The sequence below is a fragment of the Ornithodoros turicata genome, chromosome 5 (genome assembly GCF_037126465.1).
Source record: "Ornithodoros turicata isolate Travis chromosome 5, ASM3712646v1, whole genome shotgun sequence".
NCBI lineage: Eukaryota > Metazoa > Arthropoda > Arachnida > Ixodida > Argasidae > Ornithodoros > Ornithodoros turicata.
This window is the reverse complement of record NC_088205.1, coordinates 25,807,997-25,823,124: the sequence shown is the minus strand read 5'-3', so window position 1 is coordinate 25,823,124 and position 15,128 is coordinate 25,807,997. Positions and strand designations below refer to the sequence as shown.

General features: G+C 44.1%; 1 protein-coding gene across 3 annotated transcripts in view; it reads left to right on the top strand.

Moving 5' to 3' along the window:
• Positions 1-41: 41 nt before the first annotated feature.
• LOC135394239 (ankyrin repeat and SAM domain-containing protein 1A-like) overlaps positions 42-15,128 on the top strand; it is a 123,081-nt gene continuing 107,994 nt past the window's right edge. For 2 of the 3 annotated variants that reach the window (XM_064624881.1, XM_064624880.1), the window contains exon 1: positions 42-281. In XM_064624881.1, coding sequence (XP_064480951.1) covers positions 178-281 — 104 coding nt within the window. In that variant the 5' untranslated portion in view covers positions 42-177. Of the gene's footprint in view, positions 282-6,533; positions 6,634-15,128 lie in introns of those variants that run through there. The other variant, XM_064624882.1, reaches the window with a different exon arrangement.

The window sequence follows — 15,128 nt, the reverse complement described above, 5'->3', positions numbered from 1 at the left end:
CTTTTATTTTATAAACTGTAGAAAATACGATACTGCGCTTTGAAGCGCAGACGGAAGCCATCTTCTCGTCTGGGCTCTCCGTATTTTTGTGGTAATGAGGTACAACTTCGTGCAACAATCTTGAAGAATACTCGCAATGTAAGGACTTCGAAGCGCAAATTCAAACATCTGGGGAAAATGGGGAAGGAGCAAGAGCTTCTTGAGGCTGCTCGTAGCGGGAACTTAGCAGTGGTGGAACGGATTCTCAGCCAGCGCGCAAAGAAGACTGGCCCGCTTGCAAGGTAGGTGGTGTTGATTTTTTCTCTCCCTGCAAGTATTTTACATCAAGCGATGTAGAATTACTGCAAACATGTATACTAAGTTGTACAAGCACACGAAAAATGCAGATGGAACACTGGTTTCTGCTGGAATTAGGCAAACACGGATACATCACCACGATCAGATAGTGCATACAGCGCGCGATGGATATTTGTGCAGTGCTGTGTGCTTTTTACTGCGTCTCGAGATCGAATACTGCTCTTACCGAATTATAGTCGGACTCAGATTTTTGTTTTCGTGTATACCGATCCTGGTTTGAGCGGCAAAGTCAAGTGATCCGCCCCCTCCACCCCGCGGCTAGGATACATATGTCGCGCTCTTTACAAATCGATGCTGCAGTGAAAGCAGCGACCGGGTAGTGTTTCGATAATGTTGTCGTAACGTCGCGACGTTTTCTTCATGCTGACCGCCCGTGTACTAACTGGGAGGCAAACGCCATTTGGCGATGCCTACACGGATGCGGGTGCTATGGAGACTGCGAACGTTTGCCTAATTTAGTTCACGCCTGCGCTGATACCTCTTGATCGAAGCCTCCTATTCAGGTCTTTTTTCATGTTCTTTTTTGCTTTTTTTTGTAACTGAGCTCCATACTCCAGACTTTAATGCCCTCCCTGTAAACAATGTTAGAAACTGTGTGCAAAACGTGACGGTTTCCTTTACAACTTGAAGAATTGCTGATTCACGGAAGGTTTTTATGTGATGCTGTGTGCCCTCCCTTCGTTTTTGTTCTTGATATACGTGACATTTGAGCTATTAGTAAGTACGTCTCTATCCGAAGCACGTGCATGCGGCAGGGTAGCGTGGAGTATGTCGTAACATGTCGTATCGCTGTTCGAAAACGCAAAGAGCTGGTTTTCGACGACTGATAATCATTGTATGTTATACATGTGCTAGAGAACATTCATGCGCGATTGGTGATTCACCATCATGTGCTTACCACTCTTGACCTCCGAGCCCTTGAATACCTCGATAAGGCGAGTAATATATATTTTCATGAATACGTTGCCTGCACTCGGCCGCTGCGGCGCTAAGTTTCAGCGGTAGATTCAACAACACCAGGAACTGGTTCTGCATACAAGAACCGTGAAGTGTGAAATGCTTGGTAATTAGTGTGAAGTCACCCGTAATAAATATTTACACTTCCCGTACCTGAGACTTCACACGCGCCCGTGTACAAATGTTCATTGTCCAAGCCCGACGCACGCAGCATGTTGCTTTCGAGCTGTAACAAGCTGTCCATCAGCCGTAAATAAGTGCTCTAAATGGAAGTAAGACGACGTCATGGTGACGTCATGGTGATGGAGACTCATGTTAGACTCATCCCGTATCCCGTAGAGTATCCCGTCTAGGTACCAGTTGTATCAAAGCAAGGATGGCATGTATTTCTTCTGTACTCATACTTACATATTGAGAAAGGTACTGCTTTGGTTCCTACACTCTTAAAACTGAACTTCACCGCATAGCACGCTCCTAGCCAACCAACTACTCGAATGATATCGCTGTGTGCCCTGATTTGTCCAAAACGGTAGGCGTACGCCGTTTTTGTGACACTTATGCTGTTCATAATTGTCACAAAAATGGCGTACGCCTCCCGTTTTCAGCAAATCAGGGCAGATAACGATATCATTCGAGATGATGGTTGGCTAGGAGAGTGTTATGCGGTGAAGTTCATTTCTAAGAGTGTACGAGGCAGAGCTTCCATGTTCAACAAGACAGTCTCGTCGCCAATTCCCGTCTCTCCACATTTACTACCAACCCTTATTCGTTGATTATTTTTTGTGACGCTTGTATGCGATTCACAACGTGTTGCTTAGTCTGGTCTTCTCGGTGTCTCACTGATATCCGTTGAAGTTCGTCGCCCCGACGTGAAAAGGGTCGCTCGTATACGATGCCGTCTGTACGTCTGACAATCCGTTGGCCCCTGACCGTTCTTTTCAAGACATTTTCGCCGCTGCATTATATTTTTTCTCTGCGGTGACATCCATTAAGAAACTCCGTCTGAGAAAAAGAAACGAAAGAGAACAAAAGCGGTGAAGTTGAAAAAGCAGAAACACCTCGGGAAACGGTATTGGACTATGCATGGATATACGTAGTTCAAATTCAAAATAAGTCCTGCCAAAATAGTATTCACGAGCTAAAACTATAGTGGTGTCATCGAGTTACATCTCGTGCACCTAATCTCTTTCGTAGAGATACACCAGCCCGATAAACACCACTGGTAAACATGTAAACATCAGAGCATTTAGCTGACCGAATCGCAGTACACTGGTTATCAATACATTTAATTGATAGCGGCCATCGGCCTCAGTGGATCAATTGGTGGCGTGTCTGCCTACCGATCCCAAGGTTGCGGGTTCGAACCAGGCCGAAGGCAAAATCAATCCACAGACCGACCACTGTAACGCTACGAATTATTGCTGATAGCGGCAGATAGAATCTCTGAAAGGTTAATAAGGTTACGCCACAGTCTCTCTATAGTGTAAGAGAGCCAAAAAGATTAAATGATAACGTCAGCGTAGACGGTGAGATGACCCAACGGTATATTGATAAATGATATGCTACGTGCACAGCCACGTTCCTTTAGTATCTGCTGAGCATGTGACTACCCCTCACTTTGTTATCGTTATCTGGACGAGCCACAGGCTAATACAACTATAGTTTTGGTTATCCTGGAACGTAAAACATGCTAGAAATTGAACGCTATAGGGGTGTGCTTCTCGAATGCTCTAACTTTAATATCGGGAAGCTGGTAGGTGTTATGGTAAATCTCCTTTCGCGGAGCAGACGTCCATTGTTATTATCCTTATTATGTTTTACATGTTTCCTTATCCATCCGGTGCCATGTCCTTAATGTATTCTGCTCATAATGCTATCCCCTTTATGCGTCTGTTGCTCGTAATATTTGTGTTGACCGTTCTTCAGGGGTGAACCATTTCCCACACCTAACGGTTGTTAATGATGGCCACCTGAGCAAACTAAATATATTATCATTATTATTATTATGCTCACTATAATAATAATTATGCACAAAAAGAGCTAAGTATTGGTTTGATGTGCCAAAGGCAGTGTTGTAGTGCAACCACGTCGCCGTGTTTAGTTCCATTTTGAGTGCTACGTTTGTCAGTTCCTTACTTGCACACATAGTCGGAGAGTTTCCAATTTGCCTGGGGATATGGGAGACTGGCGTACAATGTCCCTTCTCCTTGAAAACGCAAGATATACGCACTTCTACAAGGTGCAACTGCCATTTGCCTTCGCCTTTGATGGAGCAAATATCCTCAGCCAACGAACAAACAAATCCATCTGCTTTTTCGCATAATTACGCCATAATTAAGAACTTTCGACACAAAGAAATATTTACCTAACTTTGTGCGATAACGCGTTCCTATTGAGCAGCCTTCGTCGAGCGCGTGATTTGCGAGGCACGTAAGTTTCCGATAGAGAGTGTCTTTCACGCAGTAATTTTGTGATGGCATCGAGGCATTTAATTTCTCTTTCGAGTATAGCTGTGGAGTTTTTGCAGACTTGTAGGGAACTTAAACTCAAGTTACTCTGTCTTAAATACCTTTTTTTTTTGCACCGTGTTAGCACCGCGAAGCAACTCTGGCTATGAGAGGCGTACAGATGTAGACAGATGGAGAGAGGACAGCAGGAAGTAGTGGGGAACAGGTGGGAGTAACTTGGTATCTCACAAATACTTTTAAAACTCACTATTTAGTATCTTAGCGAACTAAAATGCTTTTTGGCGGTAACTTATTGTACTGATTTCCGAAATTACTCCTAAGATACTCGCGCACTTTTTTTCTTTTTTTCGGGAGACAGGAAGGTCGAGAAAAAGATCAACTTAATTAAGATTAATTCGCCCGGTTTGGTTGGGCGCAATGTCCCTTACATATGCATACATTTCATCTGAGAGTTATTCCGGGGTACCTCTGTCATTCTGCGGCGTAGCCTGCAAACGTGGCCCTTAGGTTTAGTGGATACGCCGTACAATGTTGTTGGCCTGATGGGCATGTTGATGAACGCTCGGGGTCTGTCATAGCCATAGGAAAGACGACGGTGTTTCATGGAGTATTGAGCAAGGACAGCTCTATATGTTAACACCTGAAACGAACAGTTGCTTAAAACAATAGGTGTATAGTTGAAGGACGCTTGTTCGCTTCGTTTGTCATGTGGCTCCTCCTCTTCCTCTGGGAAATTTGGGGAGCGCGGGAAAGTGAGAGTATTCGAACGACATCTTTTTTTTTTTTTTTGTCTTCGCTTTGTCTTTGCAAATTTCACATATTATCTTGAAAGTAACGGGTTACTTTTGTGAGTATTTAGTACTCCACTCAAATACTTTTCGAGGCTGAGTACTTAGTTTTCTACTCAGTTACTTTTTTGCATGGTACTCACTAGCTTAACTTAAATACCTTTCGTGAGTATCTTGTACACGCTTGAATTGCTGTCACTTGCCGCTTGTTTATGCAGCCATAACATTGTCATGCTAATGTCGTGCGAATTGTAATACGTATATACATGTAATCAGATTTGCGTAGAATTGTCATCCCAAACGCCCGTTTGGGGTATCTGCTGGCTTTTCGTGCTTTTTTTTGTTGCCATTTTGGCAGGTTATTATTATCTTTTTTTTTTTTTGGAGGGGGGGGGTTGTAAGTTATTTGGGGGAAAGGATAGGGGTGTGTGGAGGCTTGCCTGGAAGATCCCTGAATGTAACTTCCTTTTGCGAATTGCTATATGATGCCACTAACCTTGGAAGGAGCTGAACGCGAATCTCATACACACATTTATTTGCGGAAATGTCACGCGCCTGCCGGCTCCATCCGCAGCCCTTTGTAATTATCAGACGTGTACCTTCATCTTGTTCCGGGAAACCTTTTATGTAGGCGACAGTGTGTATGTATAGGCGAGCGGATTCCTCCTTTTGTTCCATAACAGCCCGTTAGCCAAAAAAGGACGAAGTAAATGTGATTGAAACCCGTCCCATACTTGGTACAAAAAACCTGTTACAATACCGTCCGGGGTACATGTTGTGAACGATGTCCGATTTAGAGGTGAGCGCGGCAACATTGACAGCATTGGCATCCGCGCGGTACACTCGCATGTGAGATCCGCGAACGCGTTATTTGAAATAGGTGTACCAGCATCTGCGCGGATACTTTTAAAACTCACTATTTAGTATCTCGCCCCTTCTCCCTATCGAAATTGCTTGGTCCCTGGCCTAATCCAGCCCAGCAACGCTCTGCGCTCAAAGCTCTTCTGACATTTCTGAACACAATCGGACTTCGATCGTTATTGTGACGGGGCTCGTTATTTTATTCCCCCCGTTCCAACCAGCAATGGGGTAGAGTATCGCCTGTGGCGATGAACCTCCCCACTCTCCAAAGCCAAAATAAAGTTGTTGTTGCGCGGATATTGAGTATACCGCACAGTCGCGGTCGTTGCATTTGTGCTAACCAAAAAATAAAAAATAACAAAAACAATAACTAAAAAATAAAAACATATGACGAAAATATGTTACGAACCTTTTTACTTTGCAGCATACAAACTGAGCAATTCAAGTGATGACACACTGTTTGTTAACTCCGTGTTAGCGCCGCGAAGCAGGTGTGACTATATGAGCGCCATGCAGATGTGGACAGATGGAAAGAGGACAGCAGGAAGGAGTGGGGGACAGGGGGATTAATATGCGTCCTGGGTCGACTTCGGGGGAACTGTGCCGAGATTCGTCTGGAAAGTCTTGGAAAAAAAAAAAACAGGGAAAACCTCAAACAGCACAGCCGGTGGTAGGATTCGAACCCAGCACCTCCCAGTCTTCAGCATGACCTTGGCTACCACTGATGACACATTTTGACAGCGGGGCTCGGTAGAAACAAATAATGCCAATTTGCGGATACAGTGCAGTAATTCACGCGCACTGCAGGGGCGCACGGTTGCAGCGGCGCGGATTTCAAAACGCTATATTTCCACCGGCAGACCAGCGTGTCGCGCGTGTACGAACTGCACCCGCACACGCCTCTAGTTATATTCACGCTATTGCGCGCTGTTATTCCTGCAACCGCAAAACATGCAGAGGTAAAGTGGTCACGTGACTGACTGAGTCCTCCCGACTAAATTCCATTTGGAAAACAGGGTGACGTCAGCATACGCTGATGCCTGCTTTATGGTTTGGTTTAGATCCTTCTCAGTCAAACGCTCCTCTGGACTATGCAAGTGTCCGTCCTTTCAAACCTGGGTTTCCTTTTCGGGTGTGTAATTGATTGATTGTCACAGGAATCTGCATCGGTTGCGCATCGACATGGGGGCGGCGATGATGAGGTAGTATACTCTTTGTTATTACGTGTAGCGATGTGAAGACCTTCTCAGGCTCGCAGGAGTATTGAACATGGGTTTGATAGTACGATCATTCCACTTTCAATTTGTCTCTTCCTCTGCGTGTTGCTGGCGTGATAATAAATAAAGTTCACCGGCGTGTCCATACACAGCTGCGTTTTGCGAGCAGATGCATTTGTAGTCTATGCAGTTAACCCTACTTGGTGTACGGGCGGAGTCGACCCTAAACATCATTTATGTCACTTTATTGTTTTTGTTGCATCGCTTATTAAATTTCAGTGTCGGTTTTCTAAATGTCACGTGATTTACGCCTCCTCATTGCTCAAGGTATAAGGTCAAATAAGAGGGCCTCTTGGTGAATGAGAGAGGCGGAACTCGAGACGAGAAGGGAAGAAGGACGACACAACAAAAATCCTCTCAATTCTTTCGATCCTCTTGGTGAATGTTTGGCAGACCAGTACGCGTGTGCTTTACATTTGCGAAAGCCTACGTACATACATTTATCTTCGAGTCACTTATCGGTGTGTTGCCGTTTTTTTTGGAAAAGATATAAGAAATGCGGGTTAACAGTTAGTGCGTAGGAAGGGACAATTTCTCGTTATTTCTGAACATAAAATTGCTAACTGCATGGAATTATTAATGTTCTTCTCTTGATCCTTTTCTTGGGATTCCTAGTTGCAAAAAAAAAAAAAAGAAACCGTTTCTGCTTGACCACTTGTCGTGTGGCACCCTAACTGCCTTATGAAACCTGGCGCCAATTTTGTTCTCGATATTTACACTCATCGAAGATTATCGAGGATTTTTGGAAAGTCCTCGGGCTGTTGCACTCTGTTGTACACCACTAAGTTCTTAACTTCCAGAGAGGGTTCCAAACTTTTTAATCCCTGTTTAGCCGAGCGTGGTTCGAAATATCTTCAAAGTCCCGGTCCTCTGGAATTATTGCGGGAGGTGGGATTTTCTTGATCGAAGTGGTAAGCTTTGCGTTTGTCGAGTGGTCTGTTGGGGGCATTCTGTAGACGTGGAACGATATAATGAAGGGATGTGGTTGACGAACCTAGAAGACGAACTTTCCTAGCCTCTGTGGTAACAAGAGAGATCAAAGTCACATAGCGAAGGAGAAACCGGTCTCCTGAACTGAACTATGGACTAACTACTAATGTGCAGAACTACGACCCGTACGTAAACGTGTGTTCAAGCAATTGCAAAACGTCTGAAACGAATATACGCCTCGAGTTTCGCAGAAAATTCTGATGCGAAGGAATTTAGGAAGATTATGTCTACCTCGTTACATCTGGGACGGCTCCGTATAGGGTGGCACGAACATTTTCAGAAATTCGAACTGAATTTTCGGCTGAAAATTTGAAACTTCGTCTTCTTCTGAAGGGTTTTCTGCCAGAAACAGTTCCGTCGTGCACTCTACAGAATGTGTCCTTTTTTGTTTTTCTTTTTAAATCTCCAAACTCTGTTACATTGCATGCGAGCGCGCAAGATGAAGAGAAAGGTCCGGTGTTTTATGAAAACCAGCAGGACCGCTTAGTGGAATATCTATTCACGAATGCTTTTCGCTTAGCCATTATGAGGTTCGCCCTCCTGTTTTTTTATTTTTAATTTCGTGTTAGCGCCGCGAAGCAACTGTGGCTATGAGCGGCGTACACACGCGTGGACCGATGGAGAGATGTGAGCAGGAAACAGTGAGATAGCATCCCTCCTGGGCTGACTTCAGGGGGAACTGTACCGACGTTCACTTGAAAAGTCTACCGGAAAACCCAGCGAAAACCTCAGACTCACAAAACAAGCAGTCAAAGGACGACGACTGTTTTGTGAGACTATATGTACCTACTACCCCCCACTTCTACTCTTCCGAAACCTCAGAGAGCACAGCCGGTGGTAGGATTCGAACCGGCCACCTCCCAGTCTTCAGCACCACCTTCGCTAGCGCCAAGGAACAGGCGCTTTTACCGTCTCGGCCATGCCGCTGGTCGCCCTCCAATAGTTTAATAATAATAAGAATAAGTTTTTCACGAGGCTCGCCCCTTCCCTAGTATAATCTACTGGAAAAAAAAGAAAAGAAAAAAAAATATCTCAGTGCAAGTCTTTGTTGATGTTGATGTTGGCGCAAAAAAATATGGAGAGAAAGGTCTTCAGGGTCTGCCGTTCTTTATTCGTCGTCTTAAAAGCATTTAAATTATAGGACTCGGAACTCGGACAGATCCCCGTTCCTTATGTGACGATGACAGCCATATAGGCATCGAAACGTCATTTTCTATTGCTTTGTTGTCACGTTATGTGAGGCCAGTACGTAATACAACGTTATATTTAATCTCTTTTTGCCTGTGTTTACCGTTGTCCTTTCGTAATTTTTAAACCAAAACTACTTTGTGGACTTCCCTATAGCCAATATTCTGATCAGCTCCAGCCAGGGCCGTCGAACGGCATGCATCCGTAACTATTCTTATCGGTACCACTTTTTTGTTGTTTCTTCACACACACACACACACACACATCTATTGTTTATGCGAGTGAAGTAAAATTATACTCGGACTGCCCCAAGGGGAGTGTAGAAACAATACATAATTATTTCAGGTGAAAACAATGCAGATGCAGAACTTGCAGAACTAAAAAAAAACAACAACAACAACAACAACAACAAAAAACATGAAACAGTAAAAATACAATAAAGAAAGGCTGTCAAGCAGCTGGGAGCCAGTCGGATAAGAAGCCAACAACATTCATGATCGTAGGTCTTGCTATAAACGCTCCTTTTTACTTTTGACATCAGTGACCGATAAATGAATAAATTAATACTCCTGACTGCCGTTGAAGAGCATATAGCGGAGCTCTCGTCTTTTTAGACATTCGCCCTTCCCCCCCTCTACTAGATCTGGAGTAGCATGTTTTTTTCAACTCCATATTTTGTCTCATTCGTTCAATCATCGTGATCATCATCCTGACTGGTGTTTCGCACATGGATTCTTCTCTGACTCAGTGATTAGGTCCTGGGATAATCCCCCGTAATGAAACACAAGCAGTTAAACTTCTAGTGGTGGTGGTAGTGCCGAAAGAACTTCGCCGTTGTCGGCGTCATAGAGGTGGGCAACGTAACCACTAACGCTCAAGGGGGAATGTGCGTGCTGGGCCGACTTCCAAGGGAACTGTGCCGACATATGTCTGACAGCGTGTGAGGTAAACTCAGGAAAAAAACCCAGAGCTAGAGCCGGGATTTGAGCCCGGGTACATCCCAGTCTCGACGTGACATGACCAGCGCGCTAACCACTGAGCCGCTCGAGCTGGTCACTGCACCTTTCCTGAACCAGTCTGGGCTAACGACTAGTCGAATATGAGCAACAGAAGTGAACAACCGTTTGAGCCGATTCTGACAGTGCGTTTTTCTTGTATTTCTTTCTAGTCCCGGTGTGTGTCGGGCATATGTATCCCTTGTAATGGGTGGCGAATGTTCCTAGCTTTCTTTTACTTTGCTAATCTTGCCGACTATGTCGTGAACATCAATAACAGCAAATACACGATGGCGATGCTACCCTGTCGTGAAACAAACAACGAACGTCGCTAAAACAAAGACAGATCTGTCAGCTATTGCAGAAGCTTGCTCATCTGCCAACTCAAAAGCCGCCAATATTACAGCTTTCGCGAGGCCATCGTACTCCCTGGGTATTCTATCAATTTCGCGTTTCCTTTGGTGAGCTCAATGTGTGGGAAAGGAGAGCTATCCTTTCGGACGACCATTACGAAAATGTGACGCAGCTGAGAGAAAATTGTCGCTATAAGCTCGGCTGACGAATGAATAGGTGTGATCGATGTTGTGCTGAACAGCAGCAGTTGCTTAGATGAGTTTGCTGCAGATCTCTCTCTGCAATATATGTTTTTTTTTCTACTCTGAGTAGTCATTTGCTGGCTATACTCTTATGGACTGTGTATGATGGTGCCTTTTCTTTACTCTTTTGTACCCTGTAGGCATGTACCTCGTTAAATAAAAAGATACGTTTTCAACGCCTGTTTTTCTAAATTATTTTGTTGACAAATTACGTGAGTCACGAAAAGGGTGAGCCCATCTTCCTGATCGTTTTAGACCACTATTTCACATTCGTCGATTGTTTATTGAATATTGAAGGTTGAGAATGGGACAAAGCCTAGGACTTTCTCGTGCGCATTGCCATGAAGTATATAGGGTACCTACGGGGTGTTTTTTAGCCTTTACAGATTTTTTTTATAAAAAAAGCTATAAGAGCAGCAGTTTTTTGTTTGTTTTGCGTTTGAGTTATACGCCAGGCGGACATCCTCTGGAAGAGAGTATATCTAACTACATGATGTCTAATTACCTGAAATTCATTAATTAACTATTTAATTCGGGGATGTCGGACAAAAGCTTGCTAACAAAGCGGGAAACAATCCTCGTCGAAATCCACTCTATATTTTAAAAATCGAGAAAAGAGCGCGTGCCGCGAAATATCCATAGCTGAATTCCAGTATGCAATGAGCGGGAACCGAAAAAGCGCGCCTGAGGAGCGCATTACCCTCGCCGACGGAGGCTTATCTGGAACGGAAAGCGATTTATCTGGCCAGCTGAGCGGCACCTACTCCAATCATCTCCATCGCTCGAAATCACGTGGCCCTCTGACGTGAAATGTGCGCTGTACTTCCCGCGTTCTCGGTCAACGTGGCTTCGGTTCATTTGAATATCAAAATTCGGGGATGAATATTTTAACGCACGTGCGTGTTTTTAGGATTTGTTAAACCTGAAATGTTTGAAACTAGGATAGTCTCTCAATCTGATATCTCGCTTTTGCCCGAAATCCTCTAATTAAAAAGTTAGTTAATTGATTTTCGGTAATTAGTCATCTTTTAGTTTTACACTTTCTTCGAGAGGGTGTCCGCCTGGGCGTAGAACTCAAGTGCAAAAACGGCATCTAAGCTGATTTCATTTACTTTTCCGTTGATAGGCACGGTCAAAATAACTAACTAAATAGCTTTTTTTTGTTGTAAAAATTGTGTAAGGGCTAAAATACCATATATACGTGTAGAGGAGGTAGGCCCATATTTGCATTCTATATATTACATACTAAGTTTATAACAGTACAGCCATATCAGATTAGTGTGAGTAGCCAACACTAATGTGCTGCATGGGTGCCTTGTAACCACAAGGCTCAGCACACCATCATCATGCCAGCCAACCCGGGACTGCGGGCCCTTGACGAGCACAAAGGGCCCGCACGTGGTGTTCCATCCTGGGCCAAGGGAAAGACACAGACATCACAAACTGAGAACAGACACAGTCACTATCACCTGCGTACATCGCCCCAGATCGAACGGGCCCCAAGTGCAAGTGTATAAAGCATCTCAGGGATGTCTCCCTCTATCTGCAGCTATACTTGATGAGCTCTTGCAACCTGGTACGCGATTTGAGCAAGGGGAACGACGGACTGACGAGTGGCCTGCGATGGTGGAGGGCCATGGTTGAGGGACTGTACGCCGGGCATATGAAACAGTGACACGTTGAAGTCCTCAACCGCGCGTCTGAGAAGAGCCGCCAGCAGCAGACACTCGAGAAAAGCATTGCCGCAGGATGTCTAGCTCTTCAGAAATAGGACAGCGATTATTATTTATTCGTTTATTTATTTATTTGTGCGGTGCTCCCACATAAGGGAAAGGTTCCCCGTAGGTGTATAGAGAGCATCCCCATAAACCAAGCAACAACTGGAGTAAAAGGCTCTAAGAAGAATGGGCAAGCAGCATACAATAGTACATAAACAAAGGGTATTAGCCGAGGCAGGCTACCATTTAACGACAAACACAACAGGTAAGCCGTTCAAACGTCCAGGAATCAGCTTCAAACAACTCAGGAAAAAGGTGCTGACGTCAGAACTTGAGCATGGGTCTTCTGATTTTCGGTCAGATATGCTATACCACTACACCAGGAAAGCAGTACGGGGGGAACCAATCACGCTACTCCCATTCACTGCTACATATTTCTCACTCATTCAAACCGTGGCAGGGCGACAACGCGTGGATGCAAGTAAACAACGGGAATGAGCCGAGGCAGGCTACGTTTAAGGGCAAAGGCAACAACACGTAAGCCTCCAAACGGCCAACAATAAATGACATCGAACGACTAAGGAAAAACTAGAGGTGGTACGAATCCTGAATTTTTTGGATCCGAATCCAAGGAAGGTTCTGCGAATCCGCGAATCTCGTACCTTTCGAATTCTTTCTTAGAAAAAAAAAAAAAAAAAAAAAAAGAGTTGAAAATGGCAGGGGGGAAAAACACTTCTACACTCTAAACCTGGTACCTTCTAATAAAGGGTAAAAATTTCAAAATTTTTATCCTCTATTTCAGAAGTTACCTTGTAACCTATGGGCAATACCATCTATAAACGTTACACAGATCACCTATAAATAGAGGTTATTGCCTCCTAACCGCCACACCGACGTAAAAGTTACAGTTTCGCTAGGCATGACTGACGCATGACTGCATGAGCGTCTTCACAGATGCTAGAGAACAAATGGTGCTCAAAATGAGCTCTCATCAGTGCAGAACGCAAGCTGTCATTCGCAACATATAGCTATAATCTACCTAATTCGTCTAAAGGCATCCAGTGGAGAAAAGGGAGTGGTCACTACATGTACAGATTTACATGCACAACAAATGAAACAAAGAAATAATTGCAACTGGAGCGTATGCATCATTTAATTGGCAAACTTGGAACTACAGCTGAGGCAAGAGCACGAGTACGTCACAATACCAACACTTCAGCTGTGGTGAACGATATTAAGTTTCAAGAAGGTATACTCTTTACAGTCCTCACGTTGTTGCAACTCCCTCTCCAGTACGCCGAAAACATTTCTATTCCTTTCTGACATGTCAGAATGACACATCAGCGACGCGGCTATGGTTAATCAGAAGCACACGAAGAAGTAAAATACAAGGATCACAAAGGATTCAGCAAATAACGGACGTAACACACACACACGTACACACTGTGTTGAACCGTTGACCCGTGTTGAAGAGACAGACTGTGCCGTGACTAGTGTTCCTAGACTGTCCAGCAAAAACGTAACCACGTAAACTTTGTAGTGAACATAACGTAGAAATACCCTGATAAAGTTCCGCCACTTCAACCTAGTTCTTTCTTCACAATTCTGAACACGATCCGCAGTTCGTACAGACGCAGACACACAATAACGTAACGCACACTGATCCGAAACTCTCGTACTGAATGATTGAATGTGCGGCTTGAACGAGAACACAGTGACTTTTGAGCAGTACCTTTTATACAGGTTACCTTGCAAAGAAACAAGAGAAACAAACGAAGGAAATTCAAACGCGGAATTCGTTTAGAAGTTACAACATTCATATAAAGGGTACATTTATAAGTTACGACGATTGGATTTCCGTTGAACTCTGAAGTAACCTTTATTGCTCCTCCAGTGTCACGTTACAAGTCGTGTTTAACCTCTAAATAGAGGTATCGGACGTGTAACCTCTACGATATTTGGAAATCTACGTCTACATAAAGGTTACACATTGGTAAAAGTTACAATAAAGGGTACCGAGTTAAGAGTGTACTGAAGAGTGTTTTGAAGCAGAATTTGATATCTTATTAGTAGATTATATGTAGTTCACTTTCAGGAGAAAACATACGCCTATACCTCTCAAGTGGAATTTATTTAGATGTTAATCGATTATACAGAAAATGAATGCACTCTCGAGTCTGAGTTCTTTCCATAAAACTAAGAAACAATCGAAGGCGAAGCCATGTTTCTTTTAAACTTGTAATGTAAGAGTTCCTGCCTGAACTCTTTGAGAGAACACACGACGTTGGCAACATATCCCTGAGTTTGGGGGGATGGGTCCAAGCTCAGTGACATGTTGCTAACGTCAAGTACACACCAGCTCGCTTGCATTTTACTTCTGTGTTCAAGAAAACGACAGCCAGCCAATCTGGCTTTAGGTGGGCTCCGGAGGCGCCAATTTCACACAAACTCAGGTGTTTGATGGATTCAAAAGGTTTGATTCGCCGTTTTGGGTGATTCGCATTCCCGAATCTCGAATCCCTGCCTAGGATTCGGTTGGCTCATCCCTAGGAAACGCGGTCTCAATGAGTAAGTGAGTGAGAAAGATTAAGAGAGAATGGGAATTATTTTATTTCATACGATAGGCACACCTCACAAACTACGTAAACAATACCACTTAAAGGAATTAGTAAATGGTGTATAATCTAGCACCCACTGCATGGGCCACGACCTTGCTGCTAGCTAGCAAGGTTTCACGAAAGTCCACGAGTCACAGAATGCGTGTGGGCCTTTGGAGCTTTGGCTACCCAAAGCAAAAGTGTCACGTGTCATTCACTCAAGAGTGACACATGCTGAAGACTTTTCTGTGGGTATCACCTACACCACCTACAGGAGATGGAGCTGCAGGCGACATATGAAGTCACCACATAGCTCCAGCAAACACCCAGTTAAAA